General features: G+C 45.9%; 1 protein-coding gene across 1 annotated transcript in view; it reads right to left on the bottom strand.

Annotated features, from left to right (window-relative positions):
* The window catches only part of LOC111980294 (anion exchange protein 3-like), a 78,435-nt gene that overhangs the window by 14,929 nt on the left and 41,686 nt on the right, over nt 1-21,820 (bottom strand). The window contains 14 exon segments of the mRNA XM_024011017.2: nt 6,436-6,602; nt 6,796-6,885; nt 7,111-7,314; nt 7,523-7,717; nt 8,258-8,406; nt 8,784-9,002; nt 9,746-9,965; nt 10,220-10,404; nt 11,136-11,244; nt 14,139-14,221; nt 14,224-14,312; nt 17,747-17,882; nt 18,173-18,353; nt 20,333-20,478. Coding sequence (XP_023866785.2) covers nt 6,436-6,602; nt 6,796-6,885; nt 7,111-7,314; nt 7,523-7,717; nt 8,258-8,406; nt 8,784-9,002; nt 9,746-9,965; nt 10,220-10,404; nt 11,136-11,244; nt 14,139-14,221; nt 14,224-14,312; nt 17,747-17,882; nt 18,173-18,353; nt 20,333-20,478 — 2,173 coding nt within the window.

Raw genomic sequence — 21,820 nt, 5'->3', positions numbered from 1 at the left:
TCTCTGAAGCGTTTACGTGGCATGGTCTCTCTGAAGCGGTTGCGTGCAGGGTCTCTCTGAAGAGGTTAGGTGCAGGGTCTCTCTGAAGCGGTTGCATGGCAGGGTCTGTCTGAACGGTTGCGTGGCAGGGTCTGTCTGAAGAGCTTGCGAGACAGGGTCTCTCTGAAGCGTTGCGAGACAGGGTCTCTCTTGAAGCGGTTGCATGGCAGGACTCTCTGAAGCGGTTACGAGGCAGGTCTCTCTGAAGCGGTTACGAGCAGGGTCTCTCTGAAGCGGTTGCGTGGCAGGGTCTGTCTGAAGAGCTTGCGAGACAGGGTCTCTCTGAACGGTTGTGAGAGGCAGGGTCTCTCTGAAGCGGTTGCGTGCATGGTCTCTCTGAAGGCGCGTTGCGTGGCAGGGTCTCTCTGAAGAGGTTAGGTGGCAGGGTCTCTCTGAAGCGGTTGCATGGCAGGGTCTGTCTGAAACGGTTGCGTGGCAGGGTCTGTCTGAAGAGCTTGCGAGACAGGGTCTCTCTGAAGCGGTTGCGAGACAGGGTCTCTCTGAAGCGGTTGCGAGGCATGGTCTCTCTGAAGCGGTTGCGAGGCATGGTCTCTCTGAAAAAGTCCACCCCATACCTATCAGACCATAATGACTCCACATCATGCTCGGACATACAAGAGTGCAATAAATGCTTTGAGTTCATCCATAGACATGTCCCATGTACTGTTTCCTTTTCTGTGTGCATGAACAACAGTACAATCTCATGTACAATCTCTCACATCTGCATGTCACATAAACTCGCCACTCTTTTCTACCCAAACCGTACCACCCCCCCAGATTCCTGTCTCACTGTACCATCCCTCCCAGACTCCTGTCTCACCGTACCATCCCTCCAAGACTCCTGTCTCACCGTGCCATCCCTCCCAAACTCCTGTCTCACCGTGCCATCCCTCACAGACTCCTGTCTCACCGTGCCATCCCTCCCAGACTCCTGTCTCACCGNGCCATCCCTCCCAGACTCCTGTGTCACCGTGCCATCCCTCCCAGACTCCTGTATCATCGTACCATCCCTCCCAGACTCCTGTCTCACCGTGGCAGTTGGGATCACCGTCTCAGTTGGCTCTGTTCTGGTTTTTCTGCGGCGAGGCTCAGGCTTCGGAGGCAGAGGCTTGAAGTCAACATCAGAATCAGATGAAGACTCTTCATCAGCAATGTCGATTTCAAGATCAATATCTGATCCTTCATCCGACTCCAACTCCAACTCCAACTCAACGAAATTCTGCAGCATTTGCAATGCTGTCAGTGGGTTCATTCGTTTGGTTGGGCTTGTCATTGTGAACTACACACATTGTGTTGTACTTAGTGTCTGATTTGACTCATTGAGGGGAAATTTAACACTTTTTCCCAGCCTTTTATAATAAAATAATTAGACCGCCCACAACATCCACAATTCTTCATCATCATTAAACTTTTGGTCTAAATTCAATCACCATCTTCCCCCTCCTCATCATTCAGTTCATTGAAGTCACATGCACCATTATACGTTTCTATTGCCCATTCATCCGGAATAGCATATTTTAATTTAAAGTTTATTATGTTACTAGTTTTTGCTTAGTAGGCAGAGCAATGCTGCCGTGCGAGTGGTCATGTGCTGAATGCATGGACAGCACGGATATTCTTGGAAAAGGTGACATTTGGAAATAGAGCTGCACCTCCTGAATTCTGAGAATTATTTGACAAAGGTAAGTGTAATAGAAACTGCAGAATATGCTAACAGAATACAGGCTAACTCTTATTATGTGTGAAATTAGTTTCGATTGGCCGGCTGTGCAGCTTGACTGGCATCGTTTGTTTCCTGCTCATCAACTTGGATAGAGTCAAGGATTTTGCATTATTCTAAAGGCATATTGCAACACATAGCATGTTTTCATTTCACTTACAATACATTTGATTAGTAATAGAGTTATAGTAAATAAAAGTCCCATAATAACTTTTTATGAATTAAAACAGAGAATGGTATCAACCCACAAGACCTGCGGTCAAATAACTTGCTGCTGATGAATAGGCATAACACAAACTCATCAGTACACTATTGTCTTTCTAAATTAAATCAACCTCTTTACCCTCCTTGTCATTCAGTTATTCCTAATTTAAATTACATTTTGAAGTAAGATGCACAATTATCACCCATTCACCCATTTGTCATTCATTCAGTGAGGAGAGAGAGACTCATTAGCGCCTGGCTGAGTTTCAACGTCTTACAGCACATTGTCTTGGAGACTGGCTGGGTACCAACGTCCTACAGCACATTGGCATGGAGCCTGGCTGGGTATCAACGTCCTACAGCACATTGTCTTGGAGCCTGGCTGGGTTTCAACGTCCTACAGCACAATGTCTTGGAGACTGGCTGGGTACCAACGCCCTACAGCACATTGTCTTGGAGCCTGGCTGGGTATCAAAGTCCTACAGCACATTGTCTTGGAGCCTGGCTGGGTACCAATTCTACAGCACATTGTCTTGGAGCCTGCTTGGGAACCAAACGTCCTACAGCACAATGTCTTGGAGACTGGCTGGGTACCAACGTCCTACAGCACATTGTCTTGGAGCCTGGCTGGGAACCAACGTCCCACAGCACACTGTCTTGGAGCCTGGCTGGGTACCAAATCAAAACTTTATTTTTCCCATGCGCGGAATACAACAAGTGTAGACCTTACCATGAAATTCTTACTTACAAGCCCTTAACCAACAGTGCAGTTCAAGAAGAGTTAAGAAAATATTGACCAAATAAAAMAAAGTAAAAAAGAATCATAAAAAGAAAGACAAAAATAATAACAATAACGTGGCTATATACAGGGGGCACCGGTACCGAGTCAGTGTGCGGGGGTACAGGTTAGTTGAGGTAATTTGTACATGTAGGTAGGGGGGAAGTGACTATGCATAGATAACAAACAGTGAGTAGCAGCAGTGTACAAAAAGGGGGGGGTCAATGTAAATTGTCCGGTGGCGATTTTATTAATTGTTCAGCAGCCTTATGGCTTGGGGGTAGAAACTGTTGAGGAGCCTTTTGGTCTGAGACTTGGCGCTCCGGTACCACTTGCCGTGTGGTAGCAGAGAAAACAGTCTATAACTTTGGTGACCGGAGGCTTTGACAATTTTATGGGCTTTCCTCTGACACCGCCTATTATATAGGTCCTGGATGGCAGGGAGCTTGGCCCCAGTGATGTACTGGGCCGTGTGCACAACCCTCTGTTGCGCCTTACACATGCCGAGCAGTTGCTATAACAGGCGGTCATGCAACTGGTCAGGATGCTCTCGATGGTGCAGCTGTATAACTTTTTGAGAATCTGGGGACCCATGCCAAATCTTTTCAGTCTCCTGAGGGGGAAAAGGTTTTGTCGTGCCCTCTTCATTACTGTCTTGGTATTTTTGGACTATGATAGTTCGTTGGTGATGTGGACACCAAGGAACTTGAAACTCTCGACCCACTACAGCCCCGTCAATGTTAATGGGGGCCTGGTCGGCGCACCTTTTCCTGTAGTCCACGATCAGCTCCTTAGTCTTGTGCACATTGAGGGAGAGGTTGTTGTCCTGGCACCACACTGCCAGTTCTCTGACCTCCCAATAGGCCGTCTCATCATTGTCGGTGACCGGGCCTACCACTGTTGTGTCGTTAGCAAACTTAATGATGGTGTTGGAGTCGTATGTGGCCACGCAGTTGTGGGTGAACAGGGAGTACAGGAGGGGACTAAGTACATACCCCTGAGGGGCCCCAGTGTTAAGGGTCAGCGTGGCACACGTGTTTTTTGCCTGCCCTTACCACCTGGGGGCGGCCCTTCAGGAAGTCCAGGATCCAGTTGCAGAGGGAGGTGTTTAGTCCCAGAATCCTTAGCTTAGTGATGAGCTTCGTGGGCACTGCGGTGTTGAACCCTGAGCTGTAGTCAATGAACAGCACTCTCACATAGGTGTTCCTTTTGTCCAGGTGAGAAAGGGCAGTGTGGAGTGCGATTGAGATTGCGTCATCTGTGGATCTGTTGGGGCGGTATGCGAATTGGAGTGGATCTAGGGTGTCCGGGAGGATGCTGTTGATGTGAGCCATGACCAGCCTTTCAAAGCACTTCATGGCTACCGACGTGAGTGCCACGAGAGATAATCATTTAGGCAGGTGACCTTCGCTTCCTTGGGCAAAGGGACTATGGTGGTCTGCTTGAAACATGTAGGTATTACAGACTCGGCCAGGGAGAGGTTGAACATGTCAGTGAAGACACTTGACAGTTGGTCCACGCATGCTTTGAGAACATGTCCTGGTAATCTGTCTGGCCCAGCTGCTTTGTGAATCTTAAAGGTTTTGTTCACATCGGCTACTGAGAGTATTATRACACAGTCATCCAGAACAGCTGGTGCTCTCGTGCATGCTTCATTGTTGCTTGTCTCGAAGCAAGCATAAAAGGCATTTAGCTAATCTGGTAAGCTCACGTCACTGGGCAGCTCGCGTCTGGGTCTCCCTTTGTAGTCCATAATAAAGCCAGAGCCGGTGTGGTAGGATTATATCTTAATCCTGTCTTGACGCTTTACTTGTTCGATGGTTCGTCTGAGGACATAGTGGTATTTCTTATAAGCGTCCGGATTAGTCTCCCGCTCCTTGAAAGCAGCAGCTCTAGCCTTTAGCTCAATACCAACGTCCTACAGCACATTGTCTTGGAGCCTGGCGGGGTACAGTTGAAGTGGGGAGTTTACATACACTTAGGTTGGAGTCATTAAAACTAGTTTTTCAACCACTCCACAAACTTCTTGTTAACAAACTATAATTTTGGCAAGTCAGTAAGGATATCTACTTTGTGTATGACACAGGTAATTTTTCCAACAATTGCTTACAGACAGATTATTTCACTTATAATTCACTGTATTACAATTCCAGTTGGTCAGAAGTTTACATACACTAAGTTGACTGTGCCTTTAAACAGCTTGGAAAATTCCAGAAAATTATGTCCTGGTTTAGAAGCTTCTGATAGGCTAATTGACATCATTTGAGTCAATTGGAGGTGTACCTGTGGATGTATTTCAAGGCCTACCTTCAAACGCAGTGCCTCTTTGCTTGACATCATGGGAAAATCAAAAGACATCAGCCAAGACCTCAGAAAAAAAATTGTAGACTTCCACAACTTCAAAACGCCTGAAGGTACCACGTTCATCTGTACAAACAATAGTACAGAAGTATAAACACCATGGGACCACGCAGCCGACCACGCAGCCGTCATACCGCTCAGGAAGGAGACGCGTTCTGTCTCCTAGAGTTGAACGTACTTTGGTGCGAAAAGTGCAAATCAATCCCAGTACAACAGCAAAGGACCTTGTGAAGTTGCTGGAGGAAACAGGTACAAAAATATCTATTACCACAGTAAAACAAGTCCTATATCGACATAACCTGAAAGGTCGCTCAGCAAGGAAGAAGCCACTGCTCCAAAACTGCCATATAAAAGCCAGACTACGGTTTGCAACTGCACATGGGGACAAGATCGTACTTTTTGGAGAAATGTCCTCTGGTCTGATGAAACAAAAATAGAACTGTTTGGCCATAATGACCATCGTTATGTTTGGAGGAAAAAGGGGGATGCTTGCAAGCTGAAGAACACCATCCCAACCGTGAAGCACGGGGGTGGCAGCTTTGCTGCAGGAGGGACTGGCGCACTTCACAAAATCGATGGCAACATGAGGAAGGAAAATTATGTGGATATATTGAAGCAACATCTCAAGACATCAGTAAGGAAGTTAAAGCTTGGTCGCAAATGGGTCTAACAAATGGACAATGACCCCAAACATACTTCCAAAGTTGTGGCAAAATGGCTTAAGGACAACAAAGTCAAGGTATTGGAGTGGCCATCACAAAGCCCTGACCTCAATCCCATAGAAAATTTGTGGGCAGAACTGAAAAAGTGTGTGCAAGCAAGGTGGCCTACAATCCTGACTCAGTTACACCAGCTCTGTCAGGAGGAATGGGCCAAAATTCACCCAACTTATTGTGGGAAGCTTGTGGAAGGCTACCTGAAACGTTTGACCCAAGTTAAACAATTTAAAGGCAATGCTACCAAATACTAATTGAATGTATGTAAACTTCTGACCCACTGGGAATGGGATGAAAGAAATAAAAGCTGAAATAAATCATTCGCTCTACTATTTTTCTGACATTTCACATTCTTAAAATAAAGTGATGATCCTATCTGACCTAAAACAGGGAATTTTTACTGGGATTAAATGTCAGAAATTGTGAAAAACTGAGTTTAAATGTAGTTGGCTAAGGTGTATGTAAACRTTCGACTTCAACTGTATGCATGAGCCAACCTGTATCCTGATCACAAGCTGATCTAGTCTAACACATCTGACAGGCACCACTATACGGATTGACACTCTCTTCACTGAACAAAAGTGAACTGTTTTACCATAGCAACCTGCAACACTTACGAGGTGATCTGTGTCTCCATGAAGATGAGGATGAAGACGAGGAGGGCGGGCACCACCGATGCCCCCATCATCCACGCGGGGAAGGGCTTGAGGTCGCCGAACGGACTGATGAACCAGCCCCGCTTGTCAGGAGACGTGACTGAGAAACCAGACGGTACATTCAGCTTCTGTAAAACCCCAAGAGAAAGGAACAGGACCAGTTGTTATGACGAGGAAGTACAGGAGAGTTGGTTGTGAGAGACGTTATTTAAATATTCAATGTGTTAGTGGTGTGTGAGTTAGGGCGTGTAGTTATCAGGGATGGAGTGGAGCCTTTAGATATCTGTACTGATAGATGTAGGAGTTAGTTGTCATGGTTACCTGGGTATATGTGTCGGGGACAGAGTAACTCAACAGTACAGAGAACAGGATGGAGATGGGGATGCCAAAGTCTCCGATGATTCTTCTGGCCTTGGGGGATCACATGATAAAAGTGAATTCTTCACATCATAGGGTCACTTGCAGAGATCATATAGGCCTAAAACAGGAAATTCATACTGCATCCATAACACTTCAAGTTTTTTGTGATGAAATTGTTATTGTAATTTGTAAGACAGATACACATAGACAGAAATTTGACATGAGCCCATAGAAAACACATGAGGGGTTTCTGAGAAAATGGCTGCGATAGGTTACCTTCCCGCCCAGGAATCGACTGTTGCGCAATTTCCTAAGGAAGTAGGCCACAAAGAAGGTACCAAGCATGAGGATGAAAGAGAGCAGGGCCGTGTTGGGTTGGTTTAGGATGGGGCCGTGGGGGTCTGTGGGGTTGGTGAACTCCATGCCGGGAAGGCCAAAGGCAGGCGGGTAGCTTCTCATCAGAGGATGCTCCTGGAATACCTGTAAAAAGCAAAAATACCCATGTCACAGTCAAATGGACGGATCCCATGCAACCAGCTGGGACTTACCATAAAATGATTTATTTGAATTTCAGTGATTATTATATGCCAAATACCACATCTTTGATCTATTCTATTATTTTCCAAAGAACAACAAAGTTACAGCCCCTTAGACTGTCGTCATGTAAAACATTGTCTACTGGTTGTACCTTGATGAGCTTGGAGAAGGTCTCGTAGATGAAGATGAGTGAGATGAGGAAGGCAAATATTTCCTGGGTGAAGGGTGAGATGTATTTAACCAAGAAGCTTCCCTCGGCCGCCACTATCAACAGCACTATGAAGACGAGCCAGAAGCCGATCCACACCCGGCCCGTCAGGTACTCAAAGCCCTGGGCCTGGCAGAACTGAGGGTGGAAAAGGGAGGGAGGGTTAAATAGATGTTTAACCTTTTACCGCAGAGGGCTAAATCAGGGTTAGACAGAGTGTTTCTTGGTAGTCTTAAACAAATCTACTTGGAAACAAAAGTATACAGCTCACACACATGGTTTTTGCCTTAGAATAAAGAAGACACATGTACCACATCAGATATAGAGTTGAAATGTATTACATTTTAAATGTGCATCCCAAAATTACACTTTACATACATCACAGAAGACTGAAATATAACAAAACAGTTTGGCATAGAAACACCTTTCAGCGGGTTTAAAAAAATATTGTTTATTATTTCTGATAAAATGTATAACATTCCACCCATGAGGCCACTAGGTCGTTTGACTGCAGGAGAGGGCTATTCGGCTCAGAATAAAGGAAAATAGGTTTTCAAATGAAACATGAACTTTCCTAACGTTGTCATGACAATTTTTTTAATGCATAAAATGACTGTGATTTTTGGATGGATTATAATCTACCATCGCCATGCTGTAAATATGTTTCTGTTCAGGCACCTTGTAGAAGGCCTCCTCAAACACCAGCAGGGGTCCTGAGAAGCCGATGATGAGGAGGGGCTGTCCAGCCATCAGAGAGAAAAGTACCCCCAGGGTCGCTGTGGAGATGATGAGCTCAGACACTCCCATCATGCCCTCTGTTTTCTCTCCTGTTTAAATGGAAAGGCAGAAGGATATTGACAGACAGTTTTAAACGTCCTCTCATTCAGTAACAGCTACTTTCTAGTTATTGAGATCACTGTACAGTAACAATGAACGAATCAGTATCTAAAACCTACAGTGACATGTACAGRAGAGATACAAGGAAATGGTGATGCCCAGCTAGCTAGGTCGTCACAAATGTTTTTCCAAATTTGAGGATCTATCAAGCTAGCTGGTTATTTAGCTAGCTAGCTCTTTATGGAGTACACATCCTCTTAGGACAGATAGCAAACATGTCATTGTTTGTTCTGACAAGTCAGTCAATCACATTCTTGAGGTAGAAGAAAAACAATTATTGTGGGCATGAGCCCCCATGCTCTCTTACCCAGCAGCCCTCCAAAGGTGATTGTGGGTGAGAGGGCGGCGAAGTAGATGAAGATGACAGCGGCGATGCACTGTGAGTCCAAGGCGTCCTTGATGTCGCTGGCGTAGCGCGGGTAGCGCCGCCTGATGTCATGGATGAGGCCTCCAAAGGGGATGCCCGACCTCTTCATGGGGTCCACCTCCTGATCCTCCTCATCTTCCTGCTCATCCTGGCTCACCTCTGCATGCAGTACAGACAGACAGACAGACAGACAGGACAGACAGACAGACAGACAGACAGAAGACAGACAGACCAGACAGACAGACAGACAGACAGACAGACAGACAGAACAGACAGACAGACAGACAGACAGACAGACAGAAAGACAGAAGACAGACACAGACAGACAGACAGACTTGCACATTCATTCATTCTACTTGCACATTCATCTTCTGCACATCTATCGCTCCAGTGTTAATTGCTAAATTGTAATTATTTCGCCACTATGGAATATTTATTGCCTTACCTCCCTAATCTTACTACATTTGCACACCACTGTATATATATTTTTCTATTGTGTTATTGACTGTACGTTTGTTTATCCCATGTGTAACTCTGTGTTGTTTGTGTCACACTGCTTTGCTTTATCTTGGCCAGGTCGCAGTTGTAAATGAGAACTTGTTCTCAACTGGCCTACCTGGTTAAATAAAGGTGAATTTAAAAAAAATAAAAAAAATAAAAAAGACAGGCAGACAGACAGACAGACAGACAGACAGACAGACAGAAAGAAACTTATGCCTGTGATTCTCAATCTAGTCCTGGGACCCTAAACGGGTACATATGTGCTTCACACATAAGGTATCGGCTGAATAAATGAATGGTCTTAGAAAATATACCCTTATTGTTATATATGGACTGTATGAATACAAAAAATACAAAAATAAAAAGTAATTAAAACAATCAATCAAAGACATTATAATCACCTTTGGTCTCCTGGTCTGTCCAGGGGGTGGTGTGGGTCTTGATGTTCTCTCTCTCCTTCCTCTTGCGCAGCATCTGCTTCTGGAAGGAGGCCACTGTCTTCAGCAGGTCCTTGCCTTCCACGTCCGACGGGGGGATGACGATGCTGCAGTCCAAGAACTCATTAATGCCGTTCAGCAGGTCCTGCCGGTCGTCCGCAAAGTAGGCCACCTCGTGGAAGTTCTGGGGAGGTTTTTAAAGAGATGGGCAATGGTCTTTAAGATCTTGAAGAACTGATTCCCTGACCCAGATTTAGCCTAGTTCTTGACTTGGAAGCACTTTCAATGGAGGTTGATTACTGATGATTTTTCTGTCCAGGATTAGTTTTAATCTGACTCCGGGAAACCAGCACTGAATGTTTGTACTATTGGTACCATTTACAGCTCAGAGGAATTAGGGAAAAAGTTGTGACATTTTTTTTCTTCCAGGTTGCCTACCTTGTCAGACATGAGGGTGGAGAAGGAGCGTCCAATCTCATGGTAGTCCATGTTGGACTGAGCGGGTCCAAGCAGTGCAAAGAGGAAACGGACCGGCACCGGCACCTCCAGGACCGACTCCAGCAGGACCGCCTCACTCAGCCTGATGAAGGCCATGGCTGGCTGCTCCAGGAAATCCACGCAACCTGAGGAATGACAGACAGTGGAGGATCTCTGGGAACAATGCTTGTGCTGATGGTTGATGGCTAACAAAGGCAAGTTATGCTAACAATGCATGGACTGGATATATCCAACGGGTGATTCCAGGGCAGCTATTTTGTTTGAGAAATCAAACAAATCTATCACTGTCAGGGGAGAGGTGAGTTGTGCCAGCTAGAAATTAAATGAATTGGTATACAGGGTTCACCCCAGGATTTTTGAACAAGGTGGTACTGCTGAGTACGGCGGGGGGTGGAGGCGGTGACTGGAGAGGGGGAGTGATTCAGAGATTTTAGTTTTTTTTAACACCTATAAGTAACTGCCATTTCCTGCAATCTAGAGCAAAAAAAATACTATATTAAGGTATGGTATGGCCTTAAATGATAACAAATAAAGTAAAAAAAAATATATATAAAAAAATATATATATATATATTTGACATAGTGGCACAGCCAGTCCACAAAGTGACACAGCGCCACGCTTGCATTCTTTGGGGAGAACCCTGGTACACAACGCCTTAGGCCTATCACGTGAACGGAAAAAGTCAATATTTACAAATGTAGCCTGGAAATACATGTACATCCAAAACACATGCAACATACATTCAGACACACACATACAAACACACACACAAATACACACATCACACACTCCTGCACACATGCTTGCAAATAGGCACCCGCACCATCGCCCACACGCACACACTCCTTAATCTTACCCACTAAGACCACAGTTGCTTCTGCGTCCTTGGGAATCTTGGCTAGGAGTTTTGTGTGTTTGGTAACCTGTTGTTGGAGAGCCATCGGCAGGGGGGGATGGAGTGATTTCTGATGTGATAAACCAGACAAACGTTAACAGGTGGGTAAAAGATAAACTTCAGAATTTATTTCATGTTAAGCCTGTGGCATGTGCTAACACAAAGCTTTTACCAGACATTCACAGCAAATGCACAGGCTCTTTCCTTGGCCTCAGTTGGTCCAAAGCTGACATTTWTTTTTWWWWAAAGGCTACGTTTGTCAATTTTACTGACTGTTATGAACCTCGAACAGTCGAACAGTAAAACAGTCGAACAGTAAAAACAGTCAACAGTAAAGACAGTCGAAAGTAAAAACAGTCGAAACAGTAAAAAAACAGTCGAACAGTAAAACTCTAGTCGAACAGTAAAACATTCGAACAGTAAAACAGTCGAACAGAAAACAGTATTCGAACAGTAAAACAGTCGAACAGTAAAACAGTCGAACAGTAAAACAGTCGAACAGTAAAACAGTCGAACAGTAAAACAGTCGAACAGTGGATATCAGTGTTTTATAGCATACACCAGGGTCGGCTAAATGCCCGTGAGGGATTTCTTTTTTTTGTCCCCACAAAGTTTTTGTCATAAACAAGACTGTAAAATCACTGTAAAATCACCAAGAATTCATATATATATTTTTTGCTGAATTCTTGGTGATTTTACAGTGATTTTACAGTCTTATTTATGACAAAAACTTTGTGGGGACAAAAAAAGAAACATACGTGATCATGTCTCAATGTAATCAAGTTATGAATTTATTGTTATTTTCAAATACAATCTCTTTTTGAGCTTAGTTGGGATCAATTTGCAGAGTACAAAATATTATAATTATGTTTCGGCCCCCATGACCATCCACTCCGCAAAGATCGGCCCGCAGCTGAATCTAGTCGTCTACCCCTGACATACAGAAATCGACAAAGTGACAAAGGTACGAAATGGTAAAATCCCTTTTAAATGTTTTTAATACGACTGGAGTTATTGATTTTTATGAGTTGTATGACATTTTCCAACGTTTCAAGCCACGGGGCACATTACAGTTTCACAGTCAAGAAGTTTTAACAAGGAGCACCTCTGTAAGCTGACTAAGAACKTAATTCGCCACATGTGGAGTGGCTAATAGGAGCTTTCTTTCTGTTTCCAATTCCAATAACTATCTGTGTTTCTCTGTTTCCCACCGTGGCTGCATTACTGTACTAGCCGCATATATCTGATGCTTAAGTACACTCGATAATGCKCTCAAACTCAACTCTGGACCTCAAAGCCAGTTCCACTGCTTTTTTAAATTGTTTCCCTCTAATCAGGGACATATTTACACTTGGGACACCATGTGGGTGTACTTAATGATCAGGTAGAAGATAAAACCAGCAGGCTGTGGACTTCGTAGGGTCAGGGTTGAATACCCCTGGCCTAATGTATGTTATAGACAGGTGTATATAATGGGGTCAAAATAGAATAGGATATGACATTTCAAGGTGGAATGTTTGTAATATCCTCCATTTCTCAGAACTTGTAATAATCTACTCTATTGACTCCTCTACTGTTTTCAGAGGAATTGGACAAGGCTATTGAGCCACGAAGCAGTGTAGTCTGTCCATCTGAAGGACGATTCAGGCGTGTGACTCAGATGCAGACACAAATATAAAATTACAATTGTCTCCGCAACTCTAACTGTACTGGACCACAACTGTAAACATCCATCTCCACTCCAGCCTACTGTTTAAGATGAAGAACTACTGGGCTCTATTCAATCCGTATAATGGAAGTTCAGCGTTACAGCCGTGATTGGCAATGTTCCCGCGTTAGTGCAGACAGCATTCAAGGTAAATGCTGCCTATGTCGGCTCATTCTGAAATTACCTTTACATTTCTATAGCACAATCTATAACACTTCAGTGATCCAGATGACCCTTAGATCACTTTATTGGTCAATTGCACACTAATTGAAATTTGACTGCTTTTAAACCAAAAGACACACCTACATTCTTAACTAGGCAAGTCAGTTAAGAACATATTCTTATTTTCAATGACGGCCTAGGAACAGTGGGTTAACTGCCTTGTTCAGTGGCAGAACGACAGATTTTGTACATTGTCAGCTCGGGGATTTGATCTTACAACCTTTCGGTTGCTAGTCCAACACTCTAATAACTAGGCTACCCTYCTGCCCCACATACTGCACGGTCGGAACTAGAAGCACAAGCTTTTCGCTGCACTCGCATTAACATCTGCTAACCATGTGTATGTGACCAATACAATTTGATTTGATTTGATATACAGGTTTTGGAGAGGTGCGTGGGGCTGCCACACTGGGCACACTAACCACTAGGCTGCCCGTCTAACCACTAGGCTGCCTGTCTAACCACTAGGCTGCCCGTCTGACCACTAGGCTGCCCGTCTGACCACTAGGCTGCCCGTCTGACCACTAGGCTGCCTGCCTGGACAAAAATGAATAAAGAGCAACATTCTTCCTAAGCAGCACCCAAGAGCCTCCAAGCAGCATCCAAGCAGCCTCTAAGCAGCACCCAAGCAGCCTCCAAGCAGCATCCAAGCAGCCTCTAAGCAGCACCCAAGCAGCGCCGCAAGCAGCCTCTAAGCAGCCACCAAGCAGCACCCAAGCAGCCCAAAGCAGCACCAAGCAGCACCCAAGCAGCACCCAAGCAGCACCCAAGCAGCCGCCAAGCAGCAACCAAGCAGCCTCTAAGCAGCCTCCAAGCAGCATCCAAGCAGCCGCAAGCAGCACCCAAGCAGCCGCCAAGCAGCAACAAGCGCCTCTAAGCAGCCTCTAAGCAGCCTCCAAGCAGCACCCAAGCAGCACCCAAGCAGCACCCAAGCAGCACCCACAGCAGCACCAAGCAGCACCCAAGCAGCACCCAAGCAGCATCATCTCCACACAAGCCTATAAGATGTGCACTAAACTAAACAGACAACTCACAAACACATCTCTGCTCTGCTGCTTCTTTTCATGGTGGAGGACCTCTTTAGGATCTTCAGCCACTAGGGGCACCGTGGTGTCGGAACGTGGTTGTGGTTGCGTTGGAAGCTGCCGTGAAGGCTTTTAGTAGAGTGGTTGCGATGGAAAAGGCCCTCCTTTTCGTCGTTGGGGTGGCTGGAAGCAGGAGATACAGGAGGTTGTATTACATTAACAGCATGGGGCTGGGAGAGGGACACAATGCAATAGGATTGGAACTTCAGGTTGTTATACTCTATAATGTGTTACTTCAATAAGTTGGTGAGTGGCTGATAGTTTATGCAGACAGAAAGGAAAGGAAACAGAAAGGGAACAATCCTCCATACATACTGTCCAACAGCTCTTTCAGCATATGGGCTCCACTGGATTGTAATGGGTGTGTCCTGTTAACAAAGACACTGACGTGTGTGTGTGTTGTGTGTTGTGTGTGCGTGTGTGTGTGTGTGTGTGTGTGTGTGTGTGTGTGTGGGTGTGTGTGTGTGTGTGTGTGTGTGTGTGTGTGTGTGTGTGGTGTGTGTGTGTGTGTGTGTGTGTGTGTGTGTGTGTGTGTGTGTGTGTGTGGTGTGTGTGTGTGTGTGAGCAGGCCCCTCACAACACACAGACAGTTTGATCACACTCCCGCTCCAACCCAAAGGTGACATCACCACCATCATTAGGTCCGTTTGCTCTCGTTACCCGCTCCCGAGTTGGAACACAAAGCGCAACAAAACAAAGGAACAAGGTGTGACACCACACCGGATTGTGCTCAGGCAGCGCCAGACTGGTAAGCCATGAGCTAAATTCTACAGCCACCTTGATGTCTTTCTTTCCACATCATCAATTCCTATGTTGAACTGGCTCAGCCAATTAGACAGCTTTTTCCCATGGAAAGCAGCTGGTGACATGGTCGGAAACGTTGCGAAAGGTTTCAACTGATGGGGTGTGGTGACGAGGCCTGGTGGCGTGGGTGTTGATCGCCGTCTGTTATGTGTGTGTGTGTGTGTGTGTGTGTGTGTGTGTGTGTGTGTGTGTGTGTGTGTGTGTGTGTGTGTGTGTGTGGTGTGTGTGTGTGTGTGTGTGTGTGTGTGTGTGTGTGTGTGTGTGTGTATGCTGCACATACAGTGAATCTCTCTGAACGGTTGACAGAGGTGCCACCTGGCCCAGTTTGCTCTATGGTTGGTGACAGACTGTCAGGTGACTTGTCACTGACCCTTGGTGTGACATGGCGAACAGGGAGGTTGGCATCATAAGACAGAGACTAGGCAGGTGCTACTTCTGGGATGAAGCCAGAATACCTTGACAATGTATGGACTTAATACACTGAAACCATATTTGTCCTCAAGCTTCAATATCACAACTATAAAAAGGACTTTGATTTCCATAAGAGACATTATTGATGCTATTTCCCTATTGTCCCTCCTGACAGACTCTGAAATGAGGTGATTGTAACCTATACCAATCCAAAGGCTCTGTAGCAACAGGTCTAAAAGAACACACTAATATAACACAACGATCGATCTCAGACACTGACCCCAAAAGGCCGAGAGTTATCCATCCGATCATCCAAAAGGCATACCATTAAAATAAAAATGGATGATTGCTTCAAGCAAACACCAGGAACACACCAAACACTAGTCAGAAAACCATGACTGATGAGTCTCCGTAAAACATTCATGTTCCACCACAGAGTAACTGGAGACACCATGTTAAATGAATACTTGTTGATGGACAAACATGGTACCATTCTGTCCTCTTCTTCACTGGAGGGCTTGGGGACAGAGCTGGACCAAGCTGGGCCTAGGGACCAAGCTGGGACTAGGACCAAGCTGGGCCTAGGGATCAATCTGGGCCTAGGGTCAATCTGGGCCTAGGGATCAATCTGGGCCTAGGGATCAATCTGGGCCTAGGGATCAATCTGGGCCTAGGGATCAATCTGGGCCTAGGGATCAATCTGGGCCTAGATCAATCTGGGCCTAGGGATCAATCTGGGCTTAGCAAAAACTGAATCTGAGGTCAGAGACCGATAGAAGGGAGGGTTCCACACATATTGAAAAGGTTGTGTGCATGTGTATAGTTTGAGATGCATTGATGCCACATAGGCCTGTGAACAAACGTAAGGCAACTTTTGGGGTTGTACTGAACTGTGGCAAACCACCACATTGAAGACAACAAAACACACATAGAGAAAGTCTTCTTTATCCTTCATTCATGTGTTCATCCTGCTCTGCCTCATCCTAATACATTTGACTGCTGATATTAATCAAGCCTTTTTTCTCCATGATACTGTATAATTCTGGTTGAAATCTATCATGTGCCCCAACGCAGCAGCTCTGTTAGGGCAATGGTAATGAACTGTAGATCAATAGATAGATAAACCAATGGAGGCTGGGAGGAGGGTTGGCATCGGGGTGATACTCTTTTGTATTTTCATGTAGGACAGAATGACTTATATTTGAATTAAAACTCTGCAGTAGCTTATTTCACCGGGAATTCACATTGAGATTTACATCTCTTTGTCAAGTGAGTTTTTTTTAACAAATTTTTTATCTGTCTTATGCAACAATCTCTGCTATCTACTGTTGACCTCTCACTTGTAATCTTGGTTTGGGTCCAACATCACTTACTGGAACCCCTGTAGATGTGGCCTGTCAATGGCACTCTATTCCCTAAAATGTCCACTACTGTTGACCAGAACCCCAGATCCTATGGGCTTTGGTAAACAGTAGGACCAGAACCACAGATCCTATGGGCTTTGGTAAACAGTAGGACCAGAACCACAGATCCTATGGGTTTGGTAAACAGTAGGAACAGAACCACAAATCCTATGGGCTTTGGTAAACAGTAGGACCAGAACCACAATCCTATGGGCTTTGGTAAACAGTAGGACCAAAACCACATATTCTATGGGCTTTGGAAACAGTAGGACCAGAACCACAGATCCTATGGGCTTTGGTAAACAGTAGGACCAGAACCACAGATCCTATGGGCTTTGGTAAAAGTAGGGCCAGAACCACAGATCCTATGCTTTGGTAAACAGTAGCACCAAGAACAACAGATCCTATGGGCTTTGGTAAACAGTAGGACCAGAACCACAGATCTATGGGCTTTGGTAACAAGTAGGACCAGAACCACAGATCCTATGGGCTTTGGTAAACAGTAGGACAAGAACCACAGATCCTATGGGCTTTGGTAAACAGTAGGACAGAACCACAGATCCTATGGGTTTGGTAAACAGTAGGGCAGCACATTTTTGTTTGTTTTCTTTTTTAACTTTAGTTTATTTAGTAAATATTTTCTTAACTCTATTTCTTCAACTGCATTGTGGTTAAGGGCTCGTAAGTAAGCATTTCACGGTAAGGTCTACAACACCTGTTGTATTCCCCACATATGACAAATAAAGTTTGTTTTAATTTGAAAAGTAGACAACTACATCGGGAACAGGGTGCCGTTTGGAAAACAGCCCTGGACTTCCTCTCTCTGATTGACATCTGATTAAGACTTAGGGGTGATGATACACGTTTTGACAGCATGTATATTAACGGGTGTGGAATCTTAACGTCCTCTGAGCTAAGCCTGGGTAGATGACCACTCACTGGTGTTTGAGCAGCAGGGCACGGAGCACGTTGGCCCGGTCCTCCGCTCTGATCTGGTCTGACATGATCATGGTCTCCACCACCAGGTTGGCGATGCCAGGCAGAGTGGTCTGCTCCAGGTCCAACAGGACGACACCTTAGGGTGGCATGGAGGGGGGAGACAAGGTTTAATGACTGGGTGTGTATCTGTGTGTGTGTGGTGTATCTGTGTGTGTGTGCTGTATCTCTGTGTGTGTGTGCGTGTGTGTGTGTGTGTGTGTGGTGTGTGTGTGTGTGTGTGTGTGTGTGTGTGTGTGTGTGTGTGTGTGTGTGTGGTGTGTTGTGTGTGTGTGTGTGTGTGTGTGTGTGTGTGTGTGTGTGTGTGTATTGTGTGTGTGTGTGTATCTGTGTGTGTGTGTGTATCTGTGTGTGTGTGTGTGGTGTCACCATGTGTGATGGTCCTGCGGAGCTCCAGCAGGCTGGCGGAAGGAGAGTGAAGCCACATGGGGTTTCCCCAGCGGTCTGTCTCCTCCTCCACGTCCTCCTCAAACTTGATCCAACGAGCCGTCTCCTTCCAGCGCATCTTCTGGTTCTTATCCACTATCAGCTCATTAAGCTCCACAAACACCTACAGGTACCAAACAGACAACTAGTTATCCATAACTTCACTCTACAGGTACCAAACAGACAACTAGTTATCCATAACTACAGTACACCTACAGGTACCACACAGACAACTAGTTATCCATAACTTAATCTACAGGTACCACACAGACAACTAGTTATCCATACACTTAATCTACAGGTACCACACAGACAACTAGAAATCCATAACTTAATCTACAGGTACCAAACAGACAACTAACAGACAAAATATCTTCAGTAGGTCATATGATTGAGTGTAGTCTGGGCCAGGAGTATGAAGGTGAACGGAAAGGCACTGGAGCAACGAACCGCCCTTGCTGTCTCTGCCTGGCCGGTTCCCTCTCTCCACTGGGATTCTCTGCCTCAAACCCTATTACAGGGGCTGAGTCACTGGCTTACTGGTGCTCCTCCATCCCGTCCCTAGGAGGGGTACGTCACTTGTGCTGTGGGGGAGATCTTCAAGGCTATACTTGTCTCAGGATGGTAAGTTGGTGGTTGAAGATATTCCTCTAGTGGAGTGGGGGAGTGGGGGCCGTGCTTTGGGCGGGGTATATCCTATCTGTTTGGTCCTGTCCGGGGTATCGTCGGACGGGGCCACAGTGTCCCCGACCCCTCCTGTCTCAGCCTCCAGTATGTATGCTGCAATAGTTTATGTGTCGGGGGGCTAGGGTCAGTCTGTTATATCAGGAGTATTTCTCCTGTCTTATCCGGTGTCCTGTGTGAATTTAAAGTATGCTCTCTAATTCTCTCTTTCTCTCTCTTTCTTTCTTTTTTCTCTCTCTCGGAGGACCTGAGCCCTAGGACCATGCCTCAGGACTACCTGGCCTCATGACTCCTTGCTGTCCCAGTCCACCTGGTCGTGCTGCTGCTCCAGTTTCAACTGTTCTGCTGCTGTGGCTATGGAACCCTGACCTGTTCACTGGATGTGCTACCTGTCCGAACCTGCTGTTTTCAACTCTCTAGAGACAGCAGGAGTGGTAGAGATACTTAGAATGATTGGCTATAAAAAGCCAACTGACATTTACTCCTGAGGTGCTGACCTGTTGCCCCTCGACAACCACTGTGATTATTATTATTTGACCCTGCTGGTCATCTATGACCATTTGAACATCTTGGCCATGTTCTGTTATAATCTCCACCCMGCACAGCCAGAAGAGGACTGGCCACCCCTCATAGCCTGGTTTCTCTCTAGGTTTCTTCTTAGGTTATGGCCTTTCTAGGGAGTTTTTCCTAGCCACCATGCTTCTACACCTGCATTGCTTGCTGTTTGGGGTTTTAAGCTGGGTTTCTGTACAGCACTTTGTGAGTAAAGCTGATGTTAGAAGGGCTATATAAATACATTTGATTGATTTAGTTATCCATAACTTCACCAACAGGTACCAAACAGACAACTAGTTATCRATAACTTCACCWACAAGGTACCAAACAYACAACTAGTCATCCATTACTTCACCTACAGTTACCAAACAGTCAACTGTGTCTTCTTTTCTAGTCCAATTACCGAGAAAAATAAAGTAGATGTTAGATCTAACCTTCCAGGAACATTCAGGGGACCAAACAGTCACTCCGTTGCAAATGGGACAGAATGTGATCTACTCAGATAACACTGATAGAAATAGTAAACAAATGTAGAACATATGTTCCCATGGTCACTGATTAAATCATACAGTCTAAAAATAGATCTCCTAAACTCATGACTGAGGGCTTAGGCCTATGTCATGACTCCAACAGGGGATTCTGGCAACACGTGTCCTTACTGTAAAGTGAAGTCCTTACTGTAAAGTGAAGTCCTTACTGTAAAGTGAAGTCCTTACTGTAAAGTGAAGTCCCCTGGCTTTAGAGCTGCTTAATCTTTAGTAAAAAATTACTAGGAAGATCGTGTGCTATTAATTTTCTAATACATCCAATCAATGAATTTATCAATTAACCAATCAACTGGCGCTGTGTAGTCTGATGTCTCACCTCATGGGTCTTCTTGTCAGCCACTCTCTTCTTCCTCTTCAGGCTGGACTGGGGCGGAGAGCTGTTGCTGTTCTGAGTGAGCTGGCATCGAGATGACTTCTTCACCAGATGACGCCTCACCCCAGGGTTGTCCTCCAATCGGTGACCTTAAAGCACCACAACAGGAGCTATTGTTAATGAGGTCAGCTGCAGAAAAGGTCAACTGTGTTCACWCAAAGGCCTACGATAGTACACACTCAGGTTGTCCAACTGATGTATGACACATTTGACATTTGTTTTTATTTGTCTGCACAACAGAACCGTCTCCATCTTTTTTCTTTTTTTTATCACAATCATTGTGCCAAATGCGTTATACAACCTGTGTGTACTAGGGCCAAAGACTGGCTGAGCACTTTCTCTATGGCGGTGCTATGTCAATAAAAAAATAATCAGATTTTAGGTGTTCATTAAAGTTTCCATTGGAAATAAAGAGAACAAAGAAATAAGGGGAAGCAGCAGGTGCATGAGGTAACTGAGGTTCTGTGCACAGCTAGGGTAACGCACAGGGGTGCTTATTTTGGGTGGTTCTTCGTCCACAACAGACCAGTAGAAGCTAAAAATAATCCTTATTCAATTTTAAAGCTCTTCAGGCCACAAAACACAAAACACATTTTATTGAATTTTGCGTAAATGGCATTATCTACTCATCAGGAAGAGGGACCAGACGAGCCTGTAGGAGGAGAGGGCCTGGTGAGGCTATAGGGGGTGGAAGGCAGAGGGAGGGGGGAGGGGGGGGGCGGGGGAGGGGGCCTGGTGAGGCTATAGGGGGTGGAACAAGGGAGAGGGCCTGGTGAGGCTATAGGGGGTGGAACAAGGGAGAGGGCCTGGTGAGGCTATAGGGGGGGAACGAGGGAGAGGGCCTGGTGAGGCTATAGAGGGTGGAACGAGGAGAGGGCCTGGTGAGGCTATAGGGGTGGAACAAGGGAGAGGGCCTGGTGAGGCTATAGGGGGTGGAACAGGGAGAGGGCCTGGTGGGCAAGAGGGGTGGAACAAGGAGAGGGCCTGGTGAGGCAAGAGGGGGTGGAACAAGGGAGAGGGCCTGGTGAGGCTATAGGGGGTGGAACAGAGGGAGAGGGCCTGGTGAGGCTATAGGGGGTGGAACAAAGGGAGAGGGCAAGGCTATAGGGGGTGGAACGAGGAGAGGGCCTGGTGAGGCTATAGGGGGTGGAACAAGGGAGAGGGCAAGGCTATAGGGGGTGGAACGAGGGAGAGGGCCTGGTGAGGCTTATGGGGTGGAACAAGGAGAGGGCAAGGCTATAGGGGTGGAACGAGGGGAGAGCTTGGCGAGACAATTGGGTTGAAGGCTGGAGGGCCTGGAGAGTCTATATAGGGAGAGGGCCTGGAGAGGCTATTAGGGTTGGAACGAGAGAGATGGCGAGGCTATAGGGCTGAGAAGGCCTGGAGAGCCTATAGAGGGTGGAATGAGGGAGAGGGAGAGGCTATAGGTGG

Source organism: Salvelinus sp. IW2-2015, linkage group LG2, assembly GCF_002910315.2.
Source record: "Salvelinus sp. IW2-2015 linkage group LG2, ASM291031v2, whole genome shotgun sequence".
NCBI classification, from domain to species: Eukaryota; Metazoa; Chordata; class Actinopteri; order Salmoniformes; family Salmonidae; genus Salvelinus; species Salvelinus sp. IW2-2015.
Note: the sequence above shows the minus strand (reverse complement) of the source record. Positions and strands in the feature narration are given on the sequence as shown.